The sequence below is a fragment of the Watersipora subatra genome, chromosome 11 (genome assembly GCF_963576615.1).
Source record: "Watersipora subatra chromosome 11, tzWatSuba1.1, whole genome shotgun sequence".
Taxonomy (NCBI): domain Eukaryota; kingdom Metazoa; phylum Bryozoa; class Gymnolaemata; order Cheilostomatida; family Watersiporidae; genus Watersipora; species Watersipora subatra.
The window spans coordinates 8,407,931-8,424,681 of record NC_088718.1 but is presented as its reverse complement, the minus strand read 5'-3'; the positions used below and the strand labels follow the sequence as shown (position 1 = coordinate 8,424,681).

Genomic DNA, 16,751 nt, shown 5'->3' with positions numbered 1-16,751 from the left:
ACATCTGCGGCCCGCTTGTCTAGAATTCCTGACCTACGAACAACAAGTTTGGGGTTCAGTTCTCAAAAAAGCCACTGGTGGTGATAGAAATGACATCCAACCTCAAATTGCTCTCTGCAGATCTGCATGTTTCTAGTCATAGAGGTTCCTTGCCTCTGGACATGTTCAGCCAAGATCATAGAGCCATTGTTTGCACAACAATGCTCTTAAAAACAGGCATTGCCTCCACTTGTAGTAGGCACTGCAACCGATACAGTATGAATTACACAAAAATAAACACAGCTCACAGAAATAAACAAAACACCTTCATTTAAAAGTTAGGATGGTAAATGCTGTATATGTTGACTAAAAATTAGTTTTCTGTGCAAATACTTTTGTATTACTCGTGCAACGCCGGTTATTCATTTAACAGATAGATAACTGTAAAGCTACTGTGTTGTAGGTCGGGTGAACTTGGTTGCTGTGCAACAGGCTACAAATGTCAGCATGACTCATGTAGAAAGTACAGCCAATCGACTCGTAGCCTCAGATCCTGAGCTACAGTTGGTTTTGGGTCAGCTTATTCATGTGTAAGTCTCCAACGAGTATTTATATGACCTTTGTACTGTGTAAGGGGAGCCTCTATTGATCTGAGGCATCTGTCTTCATGTTGCTGATATGGTTGAGCTGTTTGAAGCTGGGAGTTTAAAAGTTCTGTGAGCCTTTTATTTTGTAATCTCTTGAGCCAGTTCTTTGTTTTCAAACGATTTGTTGTTTGTAACTTAATGTTCAGAAAAGCTCTGAAAGCCTGTGCACTTAGATAGTACTAGTACTATGGCAATGCTGTACTGCGTCGTGAGAAATCATCAGGTGTAATAACTGACTGCACAAATATTCTAATACGAGGCAAGGCGGTCGATTGGTGCAGATTGTTAAGTTTTGGTCTACCAAGATGAAAATCTAGTTCGAATCCCGTTGAAAGCAGTTTTTTACTAACATCTAAGACCCGCTTCGGACAGATATGACTCTAAAGGTGCGTTTACATCAGCACGATTTCTTGTAGTTGCTTCTAATTTTTTTTAGTATTTTACAATTTACTAAATTTTAATTAGTAAATTGCTTTGTCTTCGTCATCGACACAAGATCAGTGAAATGCAGGATACTCTGTTTGTCCGTATCGACGACCATCATTTACGGAGTACAACAAGAAATTCACCAATCATATCTTGCAAAAGCGCCAAAGATCCGCAATAGCGCCACAAGTACAAGTATAGAAAAATGGTGGTGCATTCCGTTTCACCGAAGGATCACTGAAAATGGCGATAAATTGGTAAATTGATAAATACTGAGCAACGAATTACTGAGTTGCAGCTAGATTTTTTATCTAGAACCACAGGCATCCAGATTATTCTTTATGAGCTCAAATTATTATTATTATCAGTAATTACTTTAAGAATTGCTATAATAATTAGCATGTATATGACACAACGGCAAGACTTCCTTTTCCGCTTTTGGTGATAAGTGGTCAACATGGAAGTGATATATAAGTTGTATTTCATTGGCTAAAAGGTGACCCAATTTGTACAGTCGGAGTTTGAGCTAGTTTGGTGTAAAGTCTTCATAAAAACTTATTTCAAATCATGAACAGACTAGAAGCCTTTTTACCTCCGACTCTCTCGGAGGAAACACATCTCCGACACATCTTGTTGTAAATTCACCTTTATTGTACTAAAGATTGGATTTAGTCGTGTCAGTTGAATACCTTACCGGATGATATTGTTCCATGGATTTAAAATTTGGCGAAACAAAAAGAATTCATGAAAATTTAAAATCCATGGAATTCTGCAGCTGATTAAAAATCCATTTTAACCAGCCACGGAATTGTTTGTCCACGAAATTCAATGGGCAGACAATTCCGTGGCTGTTTAAAATTCGTGATTAATTGCAATGGTTGGCTCTTTTTTCTGAACAAAGGTACAATAACTACTACATAGAATTAAAAACCAGTTGCTTCGCGTAGTCGGTGAGCATATTCGAGTTCCAAACCTTTTTGTAACCGCCGTGAGTAGTTAGAATTCCTCCAATTGCCAATGTATTCCAATTCTTTACAAAATTATTCAAGGTTGTCACAATTTCTTCAGAATTCAGCATGTGTTGTTAAAGGACGCTCTTGCAGTTTTTCACTGTGAAATCACCTCTTACAACTTCTAATACTGAAGTTGATGAAATTGACAATGATGTTTCAGATTTAGATATTATGGTATGTATAGGATTTGATTTGCTGATTTTACATATAGAATAGAAAAATCAATTAGAAATTTAAACACTTATTGCACTGATGCAATCTATTGTTAGCTGGATTTGCAGATTAATTTATTTGTCTATGTGTTCCTCCATGAATCAAATAGTCCGTGAAAATGCATGAAAAGACAACTTTTGCGAAATGTAACTCCGTGAAGATTGTCCTGTTGGGTAATTTATATTGAGACTTAGGTTTAAAGTGGTTGATGCCAGACTAGAGCTGCCCTAGTCTAGTGTTATGCTTTGTGCGTGCGTGTGTGTGTGGGCATGTGTAATGAGCATAAAACACATAATCACTATGTGTTTCATGCTCATTTTTGGTCAGTTCCCATCAAATTCCACATGCATTTGCTTGCCCGAGGTTGTTAAAAATTATTTAATTTTAAAACACTGTCTGTTTTTTTGAGATTGCGATACTTTTTTGAACAAGACCCAGACATATATATGAGACCCAGCTCATATATGGCAGGTGTTTTTCTACTTCACCGAATATAATAGTGCTAGATTAAAGCTTGAGATTTTTTTAAGCAGTGGAGCAACATGCAAGCAATGTCTTCCAACTTTTCACATTCAAGGATGAACATAAATTTTTGCAGCGTGCCCAATAAAACTAGTTATTCATCTATGAGTTCTCCAAGTTGCGAAGTCGGCATGTTCCTTTATATATAATAGTGGAGCTGTCTTTAGAAAATATCAAACTTCTTGTTGCAAACCTATGAGCACATTGTCAAATGGTTGTCAGTGACGGATTATTTACTCTAGGTCATATCTCGACAAGCTGGCAGCAGATGTCAATTATCAACTGCAGAACATTGGACAGATCACCTTTGGTCAGCTCACCAAGGACTATGATCTTCCGGGAGATTTCCTCAGAAAGGTAAGATTTTGGCTCTGACTCTATCCTTTAAAAAGTTACATTCATTTTTCAGTGTCCCTTCATTTCACTTATTTCACGAAAGTTACTCACATTCGGCAAAGGATGAGTTGCACATTTGTGCTTGTGATTTAGGCAGCGCAATAAGCAGCGCTCTAAGGAATGACAAGCCTAAGGATGAATCTACGCAAATTTTAGTAGATTGTATCAGAAAGTATCAGTATTTTTTATAATTTGCGATTGTTTTGATGTTTGAGGTGATCTGACTACCAGGATGTTTCTAGATTAAAATCGACAAAACTTGATCGTCGTTAAAACGCTTGTAAAAAGCAAGTGTGCAATGACATCACTAATTGTTATCGTTGCTATAGTTGGTATCGACTATTGCATTCAAGTTGCAATGTTATTCGTCTCTATTTCTGCGATCTCTTTGCAACTATAGACGTCATAATCGCACTTTCATTTGATCTGAGTGTTTTAACCATGATCAAATTTTGTCGATTTTAAACTTGAAACATCCTAGGAGTCAGATCACCTCAAACATCGTAAACAATCGCAATTTCTAGACAAATACTGATAATTTATAATAAAATCTACCAAAATTTTGTTTAAGTCCATCTTTAACAAGGAAGCAGTCACATGACCATTAGATTAAAATGAGTTGTTATAGTTTCAACTGAGCATTAATATTAATTGCCATATTTGATCATGTCGCATTATTTTTATGTAAATTGTTGGTTTTTTATCTCTCGCTATTAGCATTTGATAAATCAAATATTTATAAAATTTTTAGTAATAATTAATTAAAATTTATTGTAAACATCTATGGAGATCATAATACTTGCTGTACTTTTATTTGCTTGCGGTTTCTCACATTAGCAGGTTGATATGTTAGCTAATGAGATAATTCCTTGTCTCCCTGTTTCACTAGTCGAGGATGAAGAGGTTGCATGTTACACGTCCTCACGCAGCTTTTTATAGGCCTACAAGCGTAATTCTCTTATGTAAAAAGCCGGTTTTCTTTTATTACCATTGTTCTGCGTATGATTTCATAGTTTCACTGTGCTAGCTAAAAGGATACGGTCGATGTTGCCAGATTGTTTTGCTTTAAGTCCATATACTACAGTGTTACTGTCACTATATTCATAAAATAAGTCCTAATTTATTATGGTATTTCTTTTACCATATTTCACCTCGATGAATTAACAAGTTTTTGTACTTTGATAGCGTATCTACTCAATCCCATACGGGGGTATTGCACTCCCATACGGGGGTATTGCACTCCCATACGGGGGTATTGCACCCCATATGGGGGTATTGCACCCCATATGGGAGTATTGCACTCCCATACGGGGGTATTGCACCCCATATGGGGGTATTGCACTCCCATACGGGGGTATTGCACTCCCATACGGGGGTATTGCACCCCATATGGGGGTATTGCACTCCCATACGGGGGTATTGCACCCCGTATGGGGGTATTGCACTGCCATACGGGGGTATTGCACCCCATATGGGAGTGCAATGCCATCATGGAAACAGCCGTGTCACTTTCATTCTATTGTGATTTAGTATTGCTGCTTAGATGTGAAACACTCATGTACTGCGCCATACTTGTTCCATAGAAACAGCCTTAGCGACTACAGCGTCGCACTTGTGAGTGCGCAAAGGTCTTGCTTTCCTGTTGCTTCATATGCAGACATATGATTTGCTATAAGCGTCGCCCAACCAGCGCTCTACGATAACACCCAATGGAAAGATAATCTGCTTGTCGGCCCAGCGTGACCCTTTGGTACTGACGCGCCTAGGAGTTGCTACGCTATAGCTATATGGACACTTTGTAATATTCTCATTGTTTCACCAAATCAACCCTTCTGTCTGTCATACTGCATGAAGGGCATGGTTTACTGCAGGAGATCACCCGTAGACTGGGCACTCATGTCTTTGGCAAGGTCAACCCTAACAACAATGATGTTCTCTACACTGAGGCATACATCAACAGGCACAGGGCTAAAATCAGAGGCATCTTCTCTGCACTGACTAGGTCAGTCATCTGTTGTAATAATGTTGCATCTGTGCTACAACGTATTCTCAATGTTATAGCACGTATGTTTTTCCCAATGTTGATGATGCAATGTTTATCAATAATCAAATAATTGTTGATAAACATCTGTTTTAGCGTTATTGTCCTGAGCTTGGGAAATCAAATAGAATGAGGAAATAGTAAGACTGCAGTAAATCAGCGTTTGTAGGAATTGTGGCTATGGTGTTTTTGAACTTATGCTATTTTTATGCAAGTCATATCTTTCTTTGGAATGTTTTTGTTAAAGTGACTGCATAAGATTGTGCTCCTGAATTTGTTCAATTTTATTTTATTATTTTTATATATTTAGTAGTCAACAACTTGCTTGAGGAAGTGAAACTTACAATACTCCTTGCAGACTTATGCTTATTAGATTCCGTTGTTTGATCATTGAAATGAAATCAGTCAATGTAAAAAATAACAGTTCGACTACAGCCGCAGCTAGCTGGATTTAATGTTTAAATTCTGTCTGATTAAACAGCTTGTATTTATTATACTTATAGTGACAGCAGTTCATTAGACTCCATACAGCTGTGTCATCGTTCTTGCCTATGCCAACCAACTTTGAAATAAAAATGCATGCTTTTTCAGATCTCATTGTCAATATTGATATAATCCCTTGCAAGGAACAGTTGGGGAGAAGTGGGTAATGTGGCCAGCTGGGTAATGTGGACAATTAAATTTTTAGCTAAAATTTATAACCAATTCCATTTGTTTCATATTATAAAATCTTTAATTTTCCTGTTAGAAAAAGCCACATGCTGATTTGGGGGTCTTTATCCATCATACATCAATCTGTAAGCATCTTAATATTTATCACACAAATAGTAATTTTTAATTGAATTTTACTACCTGGGTTACATGGTGCGAATGTCGTTAAAACTTTTGGGGCAATTGTACACAAACAAAGCATATTGGTTGTTTATCTCTATTGATTGTCAGAAGGCAACTCCTGACTATGACTGAAATTTATCAAAATTTGTAATAATATATAAGATGGGGTAATGTGGTCAAGACACTGGGGTAAAGTGGACATGTCCACATTACCCTTATGCCATGTCCACATTACCCTGCGCTGCAAGGCATATGGTATAAACTGCCTAATTTCCTAGCTTCAATGTTAAGTCTAAATTGTTACCACTACTACTAGGCCTACTAGGAAATTTACTGACAAATTTAGACAATCTGAGTTATTACCTTGATTTACTAGAATTATTATCTTATATTGTCAGATTTGAATTATTCCTGTATAGTTTACGTTAAATTACATATAACCACATGCATATATTACTTGTAGTTATTTGAATATCTGAGAATTTTTTACTTTATTGACAAAAAATGACATGTTCAAATTACCCACTGCACCTGTCCACATTACCCACCGATGGTGGGTAATGTGGACAGGTGCAGTGGGTAATATGAACATGTCTTCAACAAGTCTTCACATTACCCACCGATGGTGGGTAATGTGAACAATCTTGTGCTTTACGATATGGTGCATTCTGGGAAAACTATTGCTTGTATTACAAAACATGCAATTAAGAAAAGAGAGCCAACAAACTCTGCAAGCTTAAGATATCATTTAGAATATTCTAAAGTGAATAGAATACTAGTAACTGTAATAAAAAGAAAAACTGTCCACATTACCCACTTCTTCCCTACTAAAATAGAAGTAGCACAGCGTGTTTTCAAACAAATTACTTAAGAGCATTTATAAATCACACCATAACTAGCAACATTCTATAGATCAAGGCAACTATCCCCTGCGTTAGTACAGTTTTAACATTTAATAAATATTTCAGTGTGAGATAATAGTTTGTAATATATAGTCATCACTGTCAAGGAGCATGTGATTGCAGTTGACCCTTTATTTATCTAAAAATTTAGTAAGTCGTGTGTGAGGGACGGACATACTGTATGTCAAAATGTGTGATAATCTAACAGTTTGATATGAACTCTTTATGACAGCAGAGTTTTGTATGAAAATATAATTATGATAGATTTTGCATTATTGTCTGGGAGCTTAACTCTGTGATTTTTGTATGTATAACTCTGATTTTAGACCAACATCAATAGCCAGCATTGTCAGCCGCTGTAACCTTCCTGAACAGCTACTTCAAGGTAAGACAACTCTGCAGGGTAGTGTATTACCCATCGAGTCTTTGAATATGTTTCCATGAACTGATTGTACTTTTATACTCATCTTTCATTCATACTTTGAGCTGCTGCAGCTTGACTCCACAGCTGGGCGGCAGCAGTAGATAATTTTCCTGATTCTATGAAGTTATTGCTCAACTAGCAGAACTGCCAAGCTTTGTGCCATTTTCACACTAACTTAGGCGTTGCACCATTTACTTTTAGTACTGGAAAATGGTTGCCATTTTCACAACAGAGAACTTATATCAATATTTTATAAAATGAGTCAACACAGGTTTATTTTCTAACATGATGCCTGACAGGCAGCTATCATTTGTAATTACTGCCAATGGCATGTCTGAAGATTTGATTCTGTGGGCCTGATCACATTGGTTTGAGGAGTTTAGATAGAAAGTATGTGATGTGTTTTTTGTCATAATGCTCGCTGCCTTATATTTCTCAACTGTATAGTTTGCAGGTTTGGATGTTTTTTCTAAATACATTATATTGCAGACTAGTAACATGTTGTGTGTACCATTAAAAAGCTTGCAGAGACAGTTTTAGACTTGATATTTTACGCTTCAAGATTTATCTGCTCATCATGAGATGGTTTTTCAGTATTTTTGTGGCTTGTTTCTAGCTTTACCACGAAAAGGCTTATTTCTAGCTTTATCATTCTTTTGCCACGAAAAGGCAAGCGCTGTGAAGAAAAGGTAGTAAATCTGTGGACAGGAGTGTTTACTTGGGGAAAATTGAGTCCCTTAGAAAACTGTAATACTGCTTTTTGAGGTGGGCATTCTATTTATAGATCTACTCAAAGAACTGATCACCAGTCATAGACTTAGAGGTTCCCTCAGCAGTAATAAGTCTATGTACACTCCAGATATCTATACTCGAGCACAATCTGATTGGGTGAAGAACTTCTACGCGCAGAATGGATACCTTGGTAGGAGTTAGTTACTGTTGCTTGTTGTTTCGTTGTGACCAAGTTCCTGTTTAAAGAATTGTAAACATGCCAGACAGTCAAATCACTTTCACATATAATTCTTCTAGTATGTCTATGGTATGCCGGCTCACTCTTGGAGTTGGGAGTTGCCTACCTTTGCCCTTACTTCACAATTATAAAACAAGACATATAATACAAGACATATAATACAAATCACATGATGATTACTGCTAAGTAATGAAATATTTACTGTTGAAAATCAAATGATACATTGCTATTGCAACAGTCCTCGTCGTTCCCTAGAACTTGCTCATCAGCGTCGAATAGCTGAAGGTCATTTTTATTGGTAACGCAAGCAATGGTGCGCTTGCTGGAAACATTCCGGTTCAGTCTTAATCAGGCCATCTGACCTGAAACGATGAATCTTGTTATACTCAAAGCAATCTAGAGCATTGGTCAGCCTGCATCCCTTGAACGACTTGACGATAAGCGTCTTTAGATTCGTGCCTACTCAACTTGTCTGATAAAGTTTATAGGTACGCTCTCGTAGTGCTCTGAGGAAGTTTAAGACACTACTATGCTGTAAGGGGCATTTTAGTCGAATGCCAAGGCCTCAACGTAGTAGGCTCAAACTAGTAAGCCTACAGTAGGCGGTCTTACAACGTAAATTATCCATTCCAGGAATGTTTATATTACAGGGAGCTTACGTTATAGGAACAGTAAAGTACATGTAAATTGCCTAATCCATTCCAAGATCTTTTCAAACTCACCCCTTTGTCCATACAATAAAAAAAAACTAAACTTAACTTTTTAATTAATTGGCTGTACAGTAACTGTAATATTATTAGTTTGCATCGACAACTTGTCTTCTTTTTTATTGATCAATTTCACTGGTTTTATAGACAATGATTGCGGTAATTTTACAATAAGTTGATGGGGACCGCACATTATTATTCCGACATCTATTTACAACGGTTTGCTCATTATTTCTAGGTAGCGAAGTCTATTCTGGAAAGTAAAACTAATAGCAAATGTTTTATACGTCTACAATGAAGCAAAACAAAAATATATTTGAAGAATATAAAAAGAGCGGTGTCTACCTGTTTGTCGATCTGTATCCAGGAGTCAAGGTTAGGATAAAAGATAACTTTCGGCGGTACTACCAACTCGTGATATTTAGATTGGTAGACCGACGCTGTAACACCTGCACTGATCGATTGCCTTTGTATTTATGAACAATTGCGCAGCTATCCTATTCTCTGTTTTGTCGTTAAATTTGACAATCTATTACAACAAACTAGAATGTCGCAAAAGTTATATATAATAGATATAATGCTATGCGCGTGTCGGTTTTTCTTTCGCAAGTGCGGCGAGAGAAGATCGAAGATGCATTCAAATCGATTTTGAAAACTTGCCCGACTTGACACTTTGGATTATATGAAAATTTTTACGTAGACTGACAAAAAGACTTCACATAACTTTTGCATTATCTGGAGTTTACGTCATAGGAGCATAAACTGTAATACACATGTTCCAGGTGTGTTTATTCACATGTTTGATGCTGATCAATGCATTTAATATTGCGAAATAGCCCTGGCCTTTTAGTACAGTATGCCTAGTTGGCCACCTTTGATTACTAATTAGCTGAATGTCAGTGTCTCTCAAATATATGTGGACTTCAAATACAGGTGGCCTTCAAATAAAGGGTGGCGTTCTATTTTTCAACTTTCTATAGTGGTGTTCAAATAGAGGTGGCCTTCAAATAAAGGTGGCGTTCAAATACCGGTTTTACGGTATATATATATATATATATACATTTATATATATAATTATAATTAATATAATTTATATATAATTTCATGTGAATCCTAAGTAAAAGTGTGCAGATGTCATTAGTAAATCTCAACTTCACTATTGCCTGCTGTCATAGTCACCTAGCTGAGTAGAAATAATACTAAGTCACTATTGTTCTTGTACAGAGTATAAGGCAGTCACCAGACTTGGAGTTAGTGACCCTCGGCTTTACATTAAGAAACTATACAGCAGCGCTGTCTTGCTCAATGCTTGCTGCATCAGCGAAAGCTGCCTTGAGACCCTGGAGGAGGCTATTGAAGAGGCCATTGCTGCCAACACTTATGTGGATGCTTTGGTAAGCACATGTTATTTCTACTGTCTGCAGTCGTTTTATTTTCTGCATGCGTTTTTGTTTGTTTGTAAAATATTGTTTGATATTGTGGATTCTGGTTGGAATTGAACACTAAATCTCACAGAAGTGCTCGTGTTGTGATGTTTATATGAATATCAGCTGATTTTTTAAAATTACAGTCAAGCCTCAACATGTAAGTCGAGCTGTTTTGAAATCTGCTTCATATATAAAACTTGTATTTTGGAATAAATATTAGGGCTTCACGATTTGCAAAAGTCACCTGACAATTTTATACTGCAAATAGACAATTCGTGATATAATGTGATATTATTGTGTAACAAACTTGAATTTTTGTTTAATGGTTTTCTATATTTTAACTTAAAAAGAAACCTCCGTGTTTATGATAGTTAGAAACATTTATTTCATGAATGCCAGTGTGCGGCCTTGGAATAAGCTTATTATAATACGAGAAGACTGTGTATTTTAGTTCCAGTATCGCTCACTCTGAAAATCGGCAGGTATGAGATAAGTTGCCATCACACCATCGTTTATACGATTGGTGATATTTCTATAAATGGTGGTGATTTTCAAATCGTCTACCTTGAAAGTTACCACCAGACAATTAAATCACCATACAATATCGCCAGTAAATATTCTTATAAGAATACACTATAATTCGTTTAACTTGTTTTACAGCTCAAAAACTCTGGATGCATTTTACAGACATGCTTCAACATATAAAGTTGCACTTTTTCTGGCGTATTTGCTTTCTATGTCAAAACTGTCATATATTGGGGATAATATTCTCATAACAATAATGGATTTCATTTAATACATTCTATAGCTCAAAAACTAACTATGTATACTTCAGGAAATCGTATATATCATGAAAACAAATGCATTGTATAAAATTGTGGACAAAATTAAGTTATTTTTGAGAAACTAAATGAATTGAATCAATAAAAGGAGGCTTCATTGTCACCCCAGCTTTTTGTTAAAGACTGATGAACAGAGGTGGGTATAACAGGAGACTTGAGGGTGTTTAGGTAGAGGACGGGATAAAACATGTGGCTTCAAATTAACATATCATAAAACGTAATGTTTTCGTTTTTACATTTGTCATTGTAACATGACCTGATAGTCCGGTGTGCTGTGAGAGATTGTCAGGTGGGCCAATAAAACAGAGAGAATAAATATATGCACAATTATTCCATAACACAAAAAAGTCAATTGGTGCAGGTATTTGTGTGGCTAACAAGCTAAATGCTACGAGTTGGAATGCTATGCGATGTAATCTTTTTCCCAAACTCTAATAGGTGGTAACACGTACTCTTATGAAAGCAAAGATTGTCATGTTCAGTTTCTCCACTTTCACTTGTTTGAGACCTTTTTCTTTGCACCACTTTTAGCTAAATTGAATTTGTTCAAATTAAAAAAAACTGATTTTTTCAACACTAAATATTTCTTGCAATGTCTTCTTGGCATCCATGAATTTGAGGCTAACAACCTGAAGAGTTTTTTAAATAATGTTACTGAAGGAGTGATGCGTGTACGGATTTCTCAAGAAGAACTTTTTCGTGGTATGTTGGACATCGTATTTTGGAAATTATTTCAAATGTTAATACAAAATATTTGTTCAAATTTTGCGTCGTAAATTAAAAAGTGTATGTTAAGAAGATAGTAAGTCAATGATTGACTGTAGATAATATAGCTCTTAGCTTTTGATCTACAAATGAAATACATACACTATTCACCTGGATTCACCATTCACTGGATCTCCGCTTCAAAGGAAGATATCGATACTTTTTGATAACATCTACTAAGATTTTGTGCAAGTTTGTCTTTGATTATAAGACTTTAAGTAAAACCATCCGATATGTTAGAATTACTGGTGTCCATTTAAAATCTTGCTAGCATTCCTCTTTTTTGCAGCATGATTTGCTATCCATAGATCGTCTCTTGTAGAGTGTACTGCCTTCTGTCGTCTCACCTATCGATGCTGCTCAGCTAGTACAGATGTCTGTGCGAACTCATAAGGCTGCCGTAGTACTCGCTGACACTGTTGTTACCACCCAGCACTTCATCAACTCATGTGTAGCTCCCTTTGAAACTCTTATGCAAGAGAAGGCACAGAAGGTGAGCGTCTTTAGTATGTTTTGTGTTTTAATTTAAACACTGTCGTATAAACTATCTTCAAGTGTCTGTTCTGTCTGTGTACGCATTTTAAAATTTCTGTATTTGATATTTATCTAGAGATTTGCATAGTAGCTTATATTGCAATTTTTGCTGTCTGTTGGGCGCAATGTGAAAGAGTCCTTCTAGAGATTTTCATAGTAGTACTAGTCACTGAATTTATGCTGATACCGTAGTATTCGATGGCGCAACGTGGTCATTCATAAATAGTCAATATGTTGTCCTGTGTGTGGCGAAGCCTAACCGACAAAAATAATATTTATGAATGTACTAGGTGAATGCCCAGCATTGTACAGATAACAAAAAAGTTTTTGCAAAGAAAATTTATTTTTATTTAACATTCAATTACCATTCTAACTTTTAAATGAAGAGGTTTGTTTATTTTTTGGTGTGTCTGGCCAATGCATAATTCAAATATTTGAAAGTTCGAAGCATAGCTAAAACAAATTGTTGAAAAACATTTCTTACTTATGCTGCATTTTTGCTCAAGATTTAAAACAGCTCATAAACAATGAAAGGCAATATGTAGTTGCCATCGGCTAAGTTTCTTTAACCAATGAATTTGAGTAATTTAAGCTAGTCCAAATCTTTACAATAATAAGAGCCATGTCTGCCTTTCCGTGTCCGCCCTTCCGTGTCCGCCCTTCCGTGTCCGCCCTTCCGTGTCCGCCCTTCCGTGTCCGCCCTTCCGTGTCCGCCCTTCCGTGTCCGCCCTTCCGTGTCCGCCCTTCCGTGTCCGCCCTTCCGTGTCCGCCCTTCCGTGTCCGCCCTTCCGTGTCCGCCCTTCCGTGTCCGCCCTTCTTTACACTTCAGCATTAAACCTACCACGACTTAGAATAATTGTACTTATAACCATGATCTTCAAGTGTGCTTGTGTCTTGTGCTTCATATTATTAGGGTGCTTAGATAAGTGTTGTTAGTACGCAGTATCACAAGTAGGCCATGTGGTGTAGTGGATAGCATGACTGTCTGCAGTACTGAGGTTTCAGAGTTCATTTCTAGTGCGAAGCGGTTTTCTGCTCCTAAAGCTTTATTGCTATAACTGGACATACAAATGACAGGCTACCAAATGAATGACAAACAAACACAGATTTATATAACCAACTGCAACCAAACGCTTCTTTAAATGGGATTTTTATATTTACTAGTATTAATATATTGTATATGTTGGCTAACTTAAGGTTATACTTTTGCGATTTTCTATTTTCAAAGTTATTAATGTGTGCAGTTTCCAGGTCATAAGTACAAGATTCTTGACATGTCATCAAATTTGTGGTTGTTTAGGTTTATGGTTAACAGTTGCATAACTTTCCTGGCTTCTTCATGCATAGCTATCATTCCATAATGTTCGAAGTCAATAGAGTAGAGTTATCAGTCCTTGGTTCCAGTTTGAAGTGGACAGACATCGGTTTCAGATATCAGCTGTACAAAGTTATCAGCCCTGGTTTCAGGAATCAGTGGTCTAGAGTTGTCAGTCCATGTTTTTAGTAGTCAACAGCATGGACTTATCAGCCCTTTATTTTAGAAGTCGGTTGTGTTGAGTTATCAATCGATGGTTGCAGAAATCTGTAATATTTTGCTACAACGTTAGGTAACTTTAAAAAAAACATGCAATAGATCTTTTTTGTGAGAATAGAATTGGTTATACTCCCTTTGGAAGAATGCAGCTAGGCAAGACAGTCGCTGCACATATTCTATCTTTGCACAGGATATGAAGATGAATGCCAGTGTGTTTGCTGACACGGCCGATCGGAAGACACTCCTCGGCTCTGGGGATGACACGCAGTCAAGGAAGGAAGAGCGCAAGAAGAAGGCAGCTGGTATGTGTCCAATCATCAGCTCTCATTGTCTTCATTGTACTAAGCAGCTCAGTTTGTCGGCTATGGTATTCTGTGATTCCACCTACAATATGTTCTGTGTCACGCTTTGTATGCATTTATAGAAGATATAAACTTGCCCAAGCATGATTTTTTGTATAATATTTTCTTTCTGCTATTAAAAACCTATAATCAACCTCGTCACTAAATTTTAGCAGACTTTATAAATGAATTTTGCTAGCTCTATGTCGAACCGATTGTACATGTGTGTATTTCAAGCAGTTGTCCTAAAATTACCCAAGAACAGAAAAATTAAAAATAGTTTTTGTTTCTATTCTGCTAGGACATAGGAAAGAACAGGCAAATTTTTGTAACACAAAGCAATGCATTGTCAGTGTTTGCCGATTACTTGTTCAAATAAAAATTATAAAAATCATTTTGTTTAAATATTTCTCTTTTGCAATTGCGTTATGCGTCAGTTATAGTTAAATAATTATTCAAGCTTTTTGCTTCTTTTTTGGTTTTCAACTTTGTCGAGCAGCAAGTGACTAGGAGGTCTGGTCAGTTAAGATCTCTACAATCCACTTCATTTGAAGCTTTAGAAAATCCTGACCAATTGGTTGATTGCTCTAGCTCTTTGTTTGTTTCCATAATGTGATCTGCAACTTGGTCAGCCTTGCTTGAGTAGTCTTTAGTTTATCTTTTATTGTCCGTAATTAAAAATTGTCACATTGCTCAATTGGGTTTGGGTTGCCTACTCCTCCACCTTGTAACAAGAACCTTTTTAGTTATGATAGAACAGACATGAGTTGTGGCTGCATTAAATTATAAGTTATAATTTTGTACCACAAATTTTAGAAGTTCCACTCATCCCCACATATTTGGAGTTGCTTTCTTTGTATTTTTAAGCTCAATTAAATTTCCTTTGTTATGATACGACTGTAAATATTTTATTCTGAATATATTTTTAGGTTATGGTTTAGTTGCCTGCAGAAAGAGGCTTAAATAAAGGATTAATAATAATGAATGCCCAATTCAATCACTTTATTCATGTAACAAATGCATTTTTTTCCATCCTATTTCTCTGCAAGCAACAGGCTGCAGGCAGATTTTTTCAAATATTTCGTGTTTTACTTTTCAATTGACACAACTAAACCTGCTTGATTAAGACGATAAACTACAGCGAGATATCAATTGTTTTCTTGTTTTAAGAATGGTTCACTGGATTTTACAAAGTATCAATTTACAAATTCTATTTTAGCGAGATATCAATTGTTTTCTTGTCTTAAGAATCGTTCACTGGATTTTACAAAGTATTAATTTACACATTCTATTTTAGCGACTTCCAAGTCCGGCGGAGGTACTCAGGGTCGTGAGGTCAAGTCTAAAGCAGTCAAGAATAAGTTTAGAGGAAGAGGCGGTGCTAACAGAGATAGTGATGATGAAGACACGCCTACGGTATCTCTTGGACCAAGGGTTAGTCACACTCGCTGTCGAGATGATTCCCGATTACTTGCTTTGAGAAGTTGCATGAGCACATAACTGTAGTAGTAGACATGCTGATCACTAGCATACCAATCAGAAACCTGCTTGAAAGGTTGGAATTTCAACATGTCAGGTGATGCATGATTTGTTGTGACACATATGTCATATGGTATGTCAATCTTATGACACTCATCTTGATAAATTCTCTGAAAAGTATTTAAAACAACCTGTATTAAGGTGCCACATGTCTGAGCATAGCCAACTTGTTTTTACTTGCCAGGTTCTGCATTTCATGACAGTCAAGCAAATCAGTGAAGTGATTGGAAAACTGCCACAGTTGGAAGACTGCGCTGACGTAGTAGTAGATGAGATTGCTGGTCGACTTGAAAGGTCTGCTACCTTCATTCATATTTTGTCAAAGATTTTGCTATAATAAGAATCATGTCCTTCCTTCTGTCCTTCCTTGGAGATTGGAAAAAGATTGCATCATACAGGATTCAAACCCACACCCTTTAGCATGGCAGACTGACAATATGACAACTGCAGCATAAGGCAACTTGCCTGGAATTATAATAGAGTTTTAGAATATACTTAAAAATTTTCATGGCACACTAGACTGCCAGAGTACTAGTTATAATAGTACATAAAGGGCATCACTGGGCATACTTATACTTTTTTGTATCTATACATATAAGCACCGTAGAATCTTCAAGTCTGTCACTACAACATTGGGTCATTAAAGCAGCTCACCTATATTGTTCATTCTGATGGAAATCCTTTATAACGGCTAG

At 36.6% G+C, this 16,751-nt stretch overlaps 1 protein-coding gene across 1 annotated transcript in view; it reads left to right on the top strand.

Annotated features, from left to right (window-relative positions):
• Positions 1-16,751, top strand: part of LOC137408284 (E3 UFM1-protein ligase 1-like) — a 33,137-nt gene that overhangs the window by 3,132 nt on the left and 13,254 nt on the right. The window contains exons 3-12 of the mRNA XM_068094742.1: positions 443-569; positions 3,043-3,157; positions 5,068-5,198; positions 7,300-7,358; positions 8,182-8,319; positions 10,299-10,468; positions 12,431-12,601; positions 14,367-14,478; positions 15,815-15,951; positions 16,241-16,350. Coding sequence (XP_067950843.1) covers positions 443-569; positions 3,043-3,157; positions 5,068-5,198; positions 7,300-7,358; positions 8,182-8,319; positions 10,299-10,468; positions 12,431-12,601; positions 14,367-14,478; positions 15,815-15,951; positions 16,241-16,350 — 1,270 coding nt within the window. The remainder of the gene's footprint in view (positions 1-442; positions 570-3,042; positions 3,158-5,067; positions 5,199-7,299; positions 7,359-8,181; positions 8,320-10,298; positions 10,469-12,430; positions 12,602-14,366; positions 14,479-15,814; positions 15,952-16,240; positions 16,351-16,751) is intronic.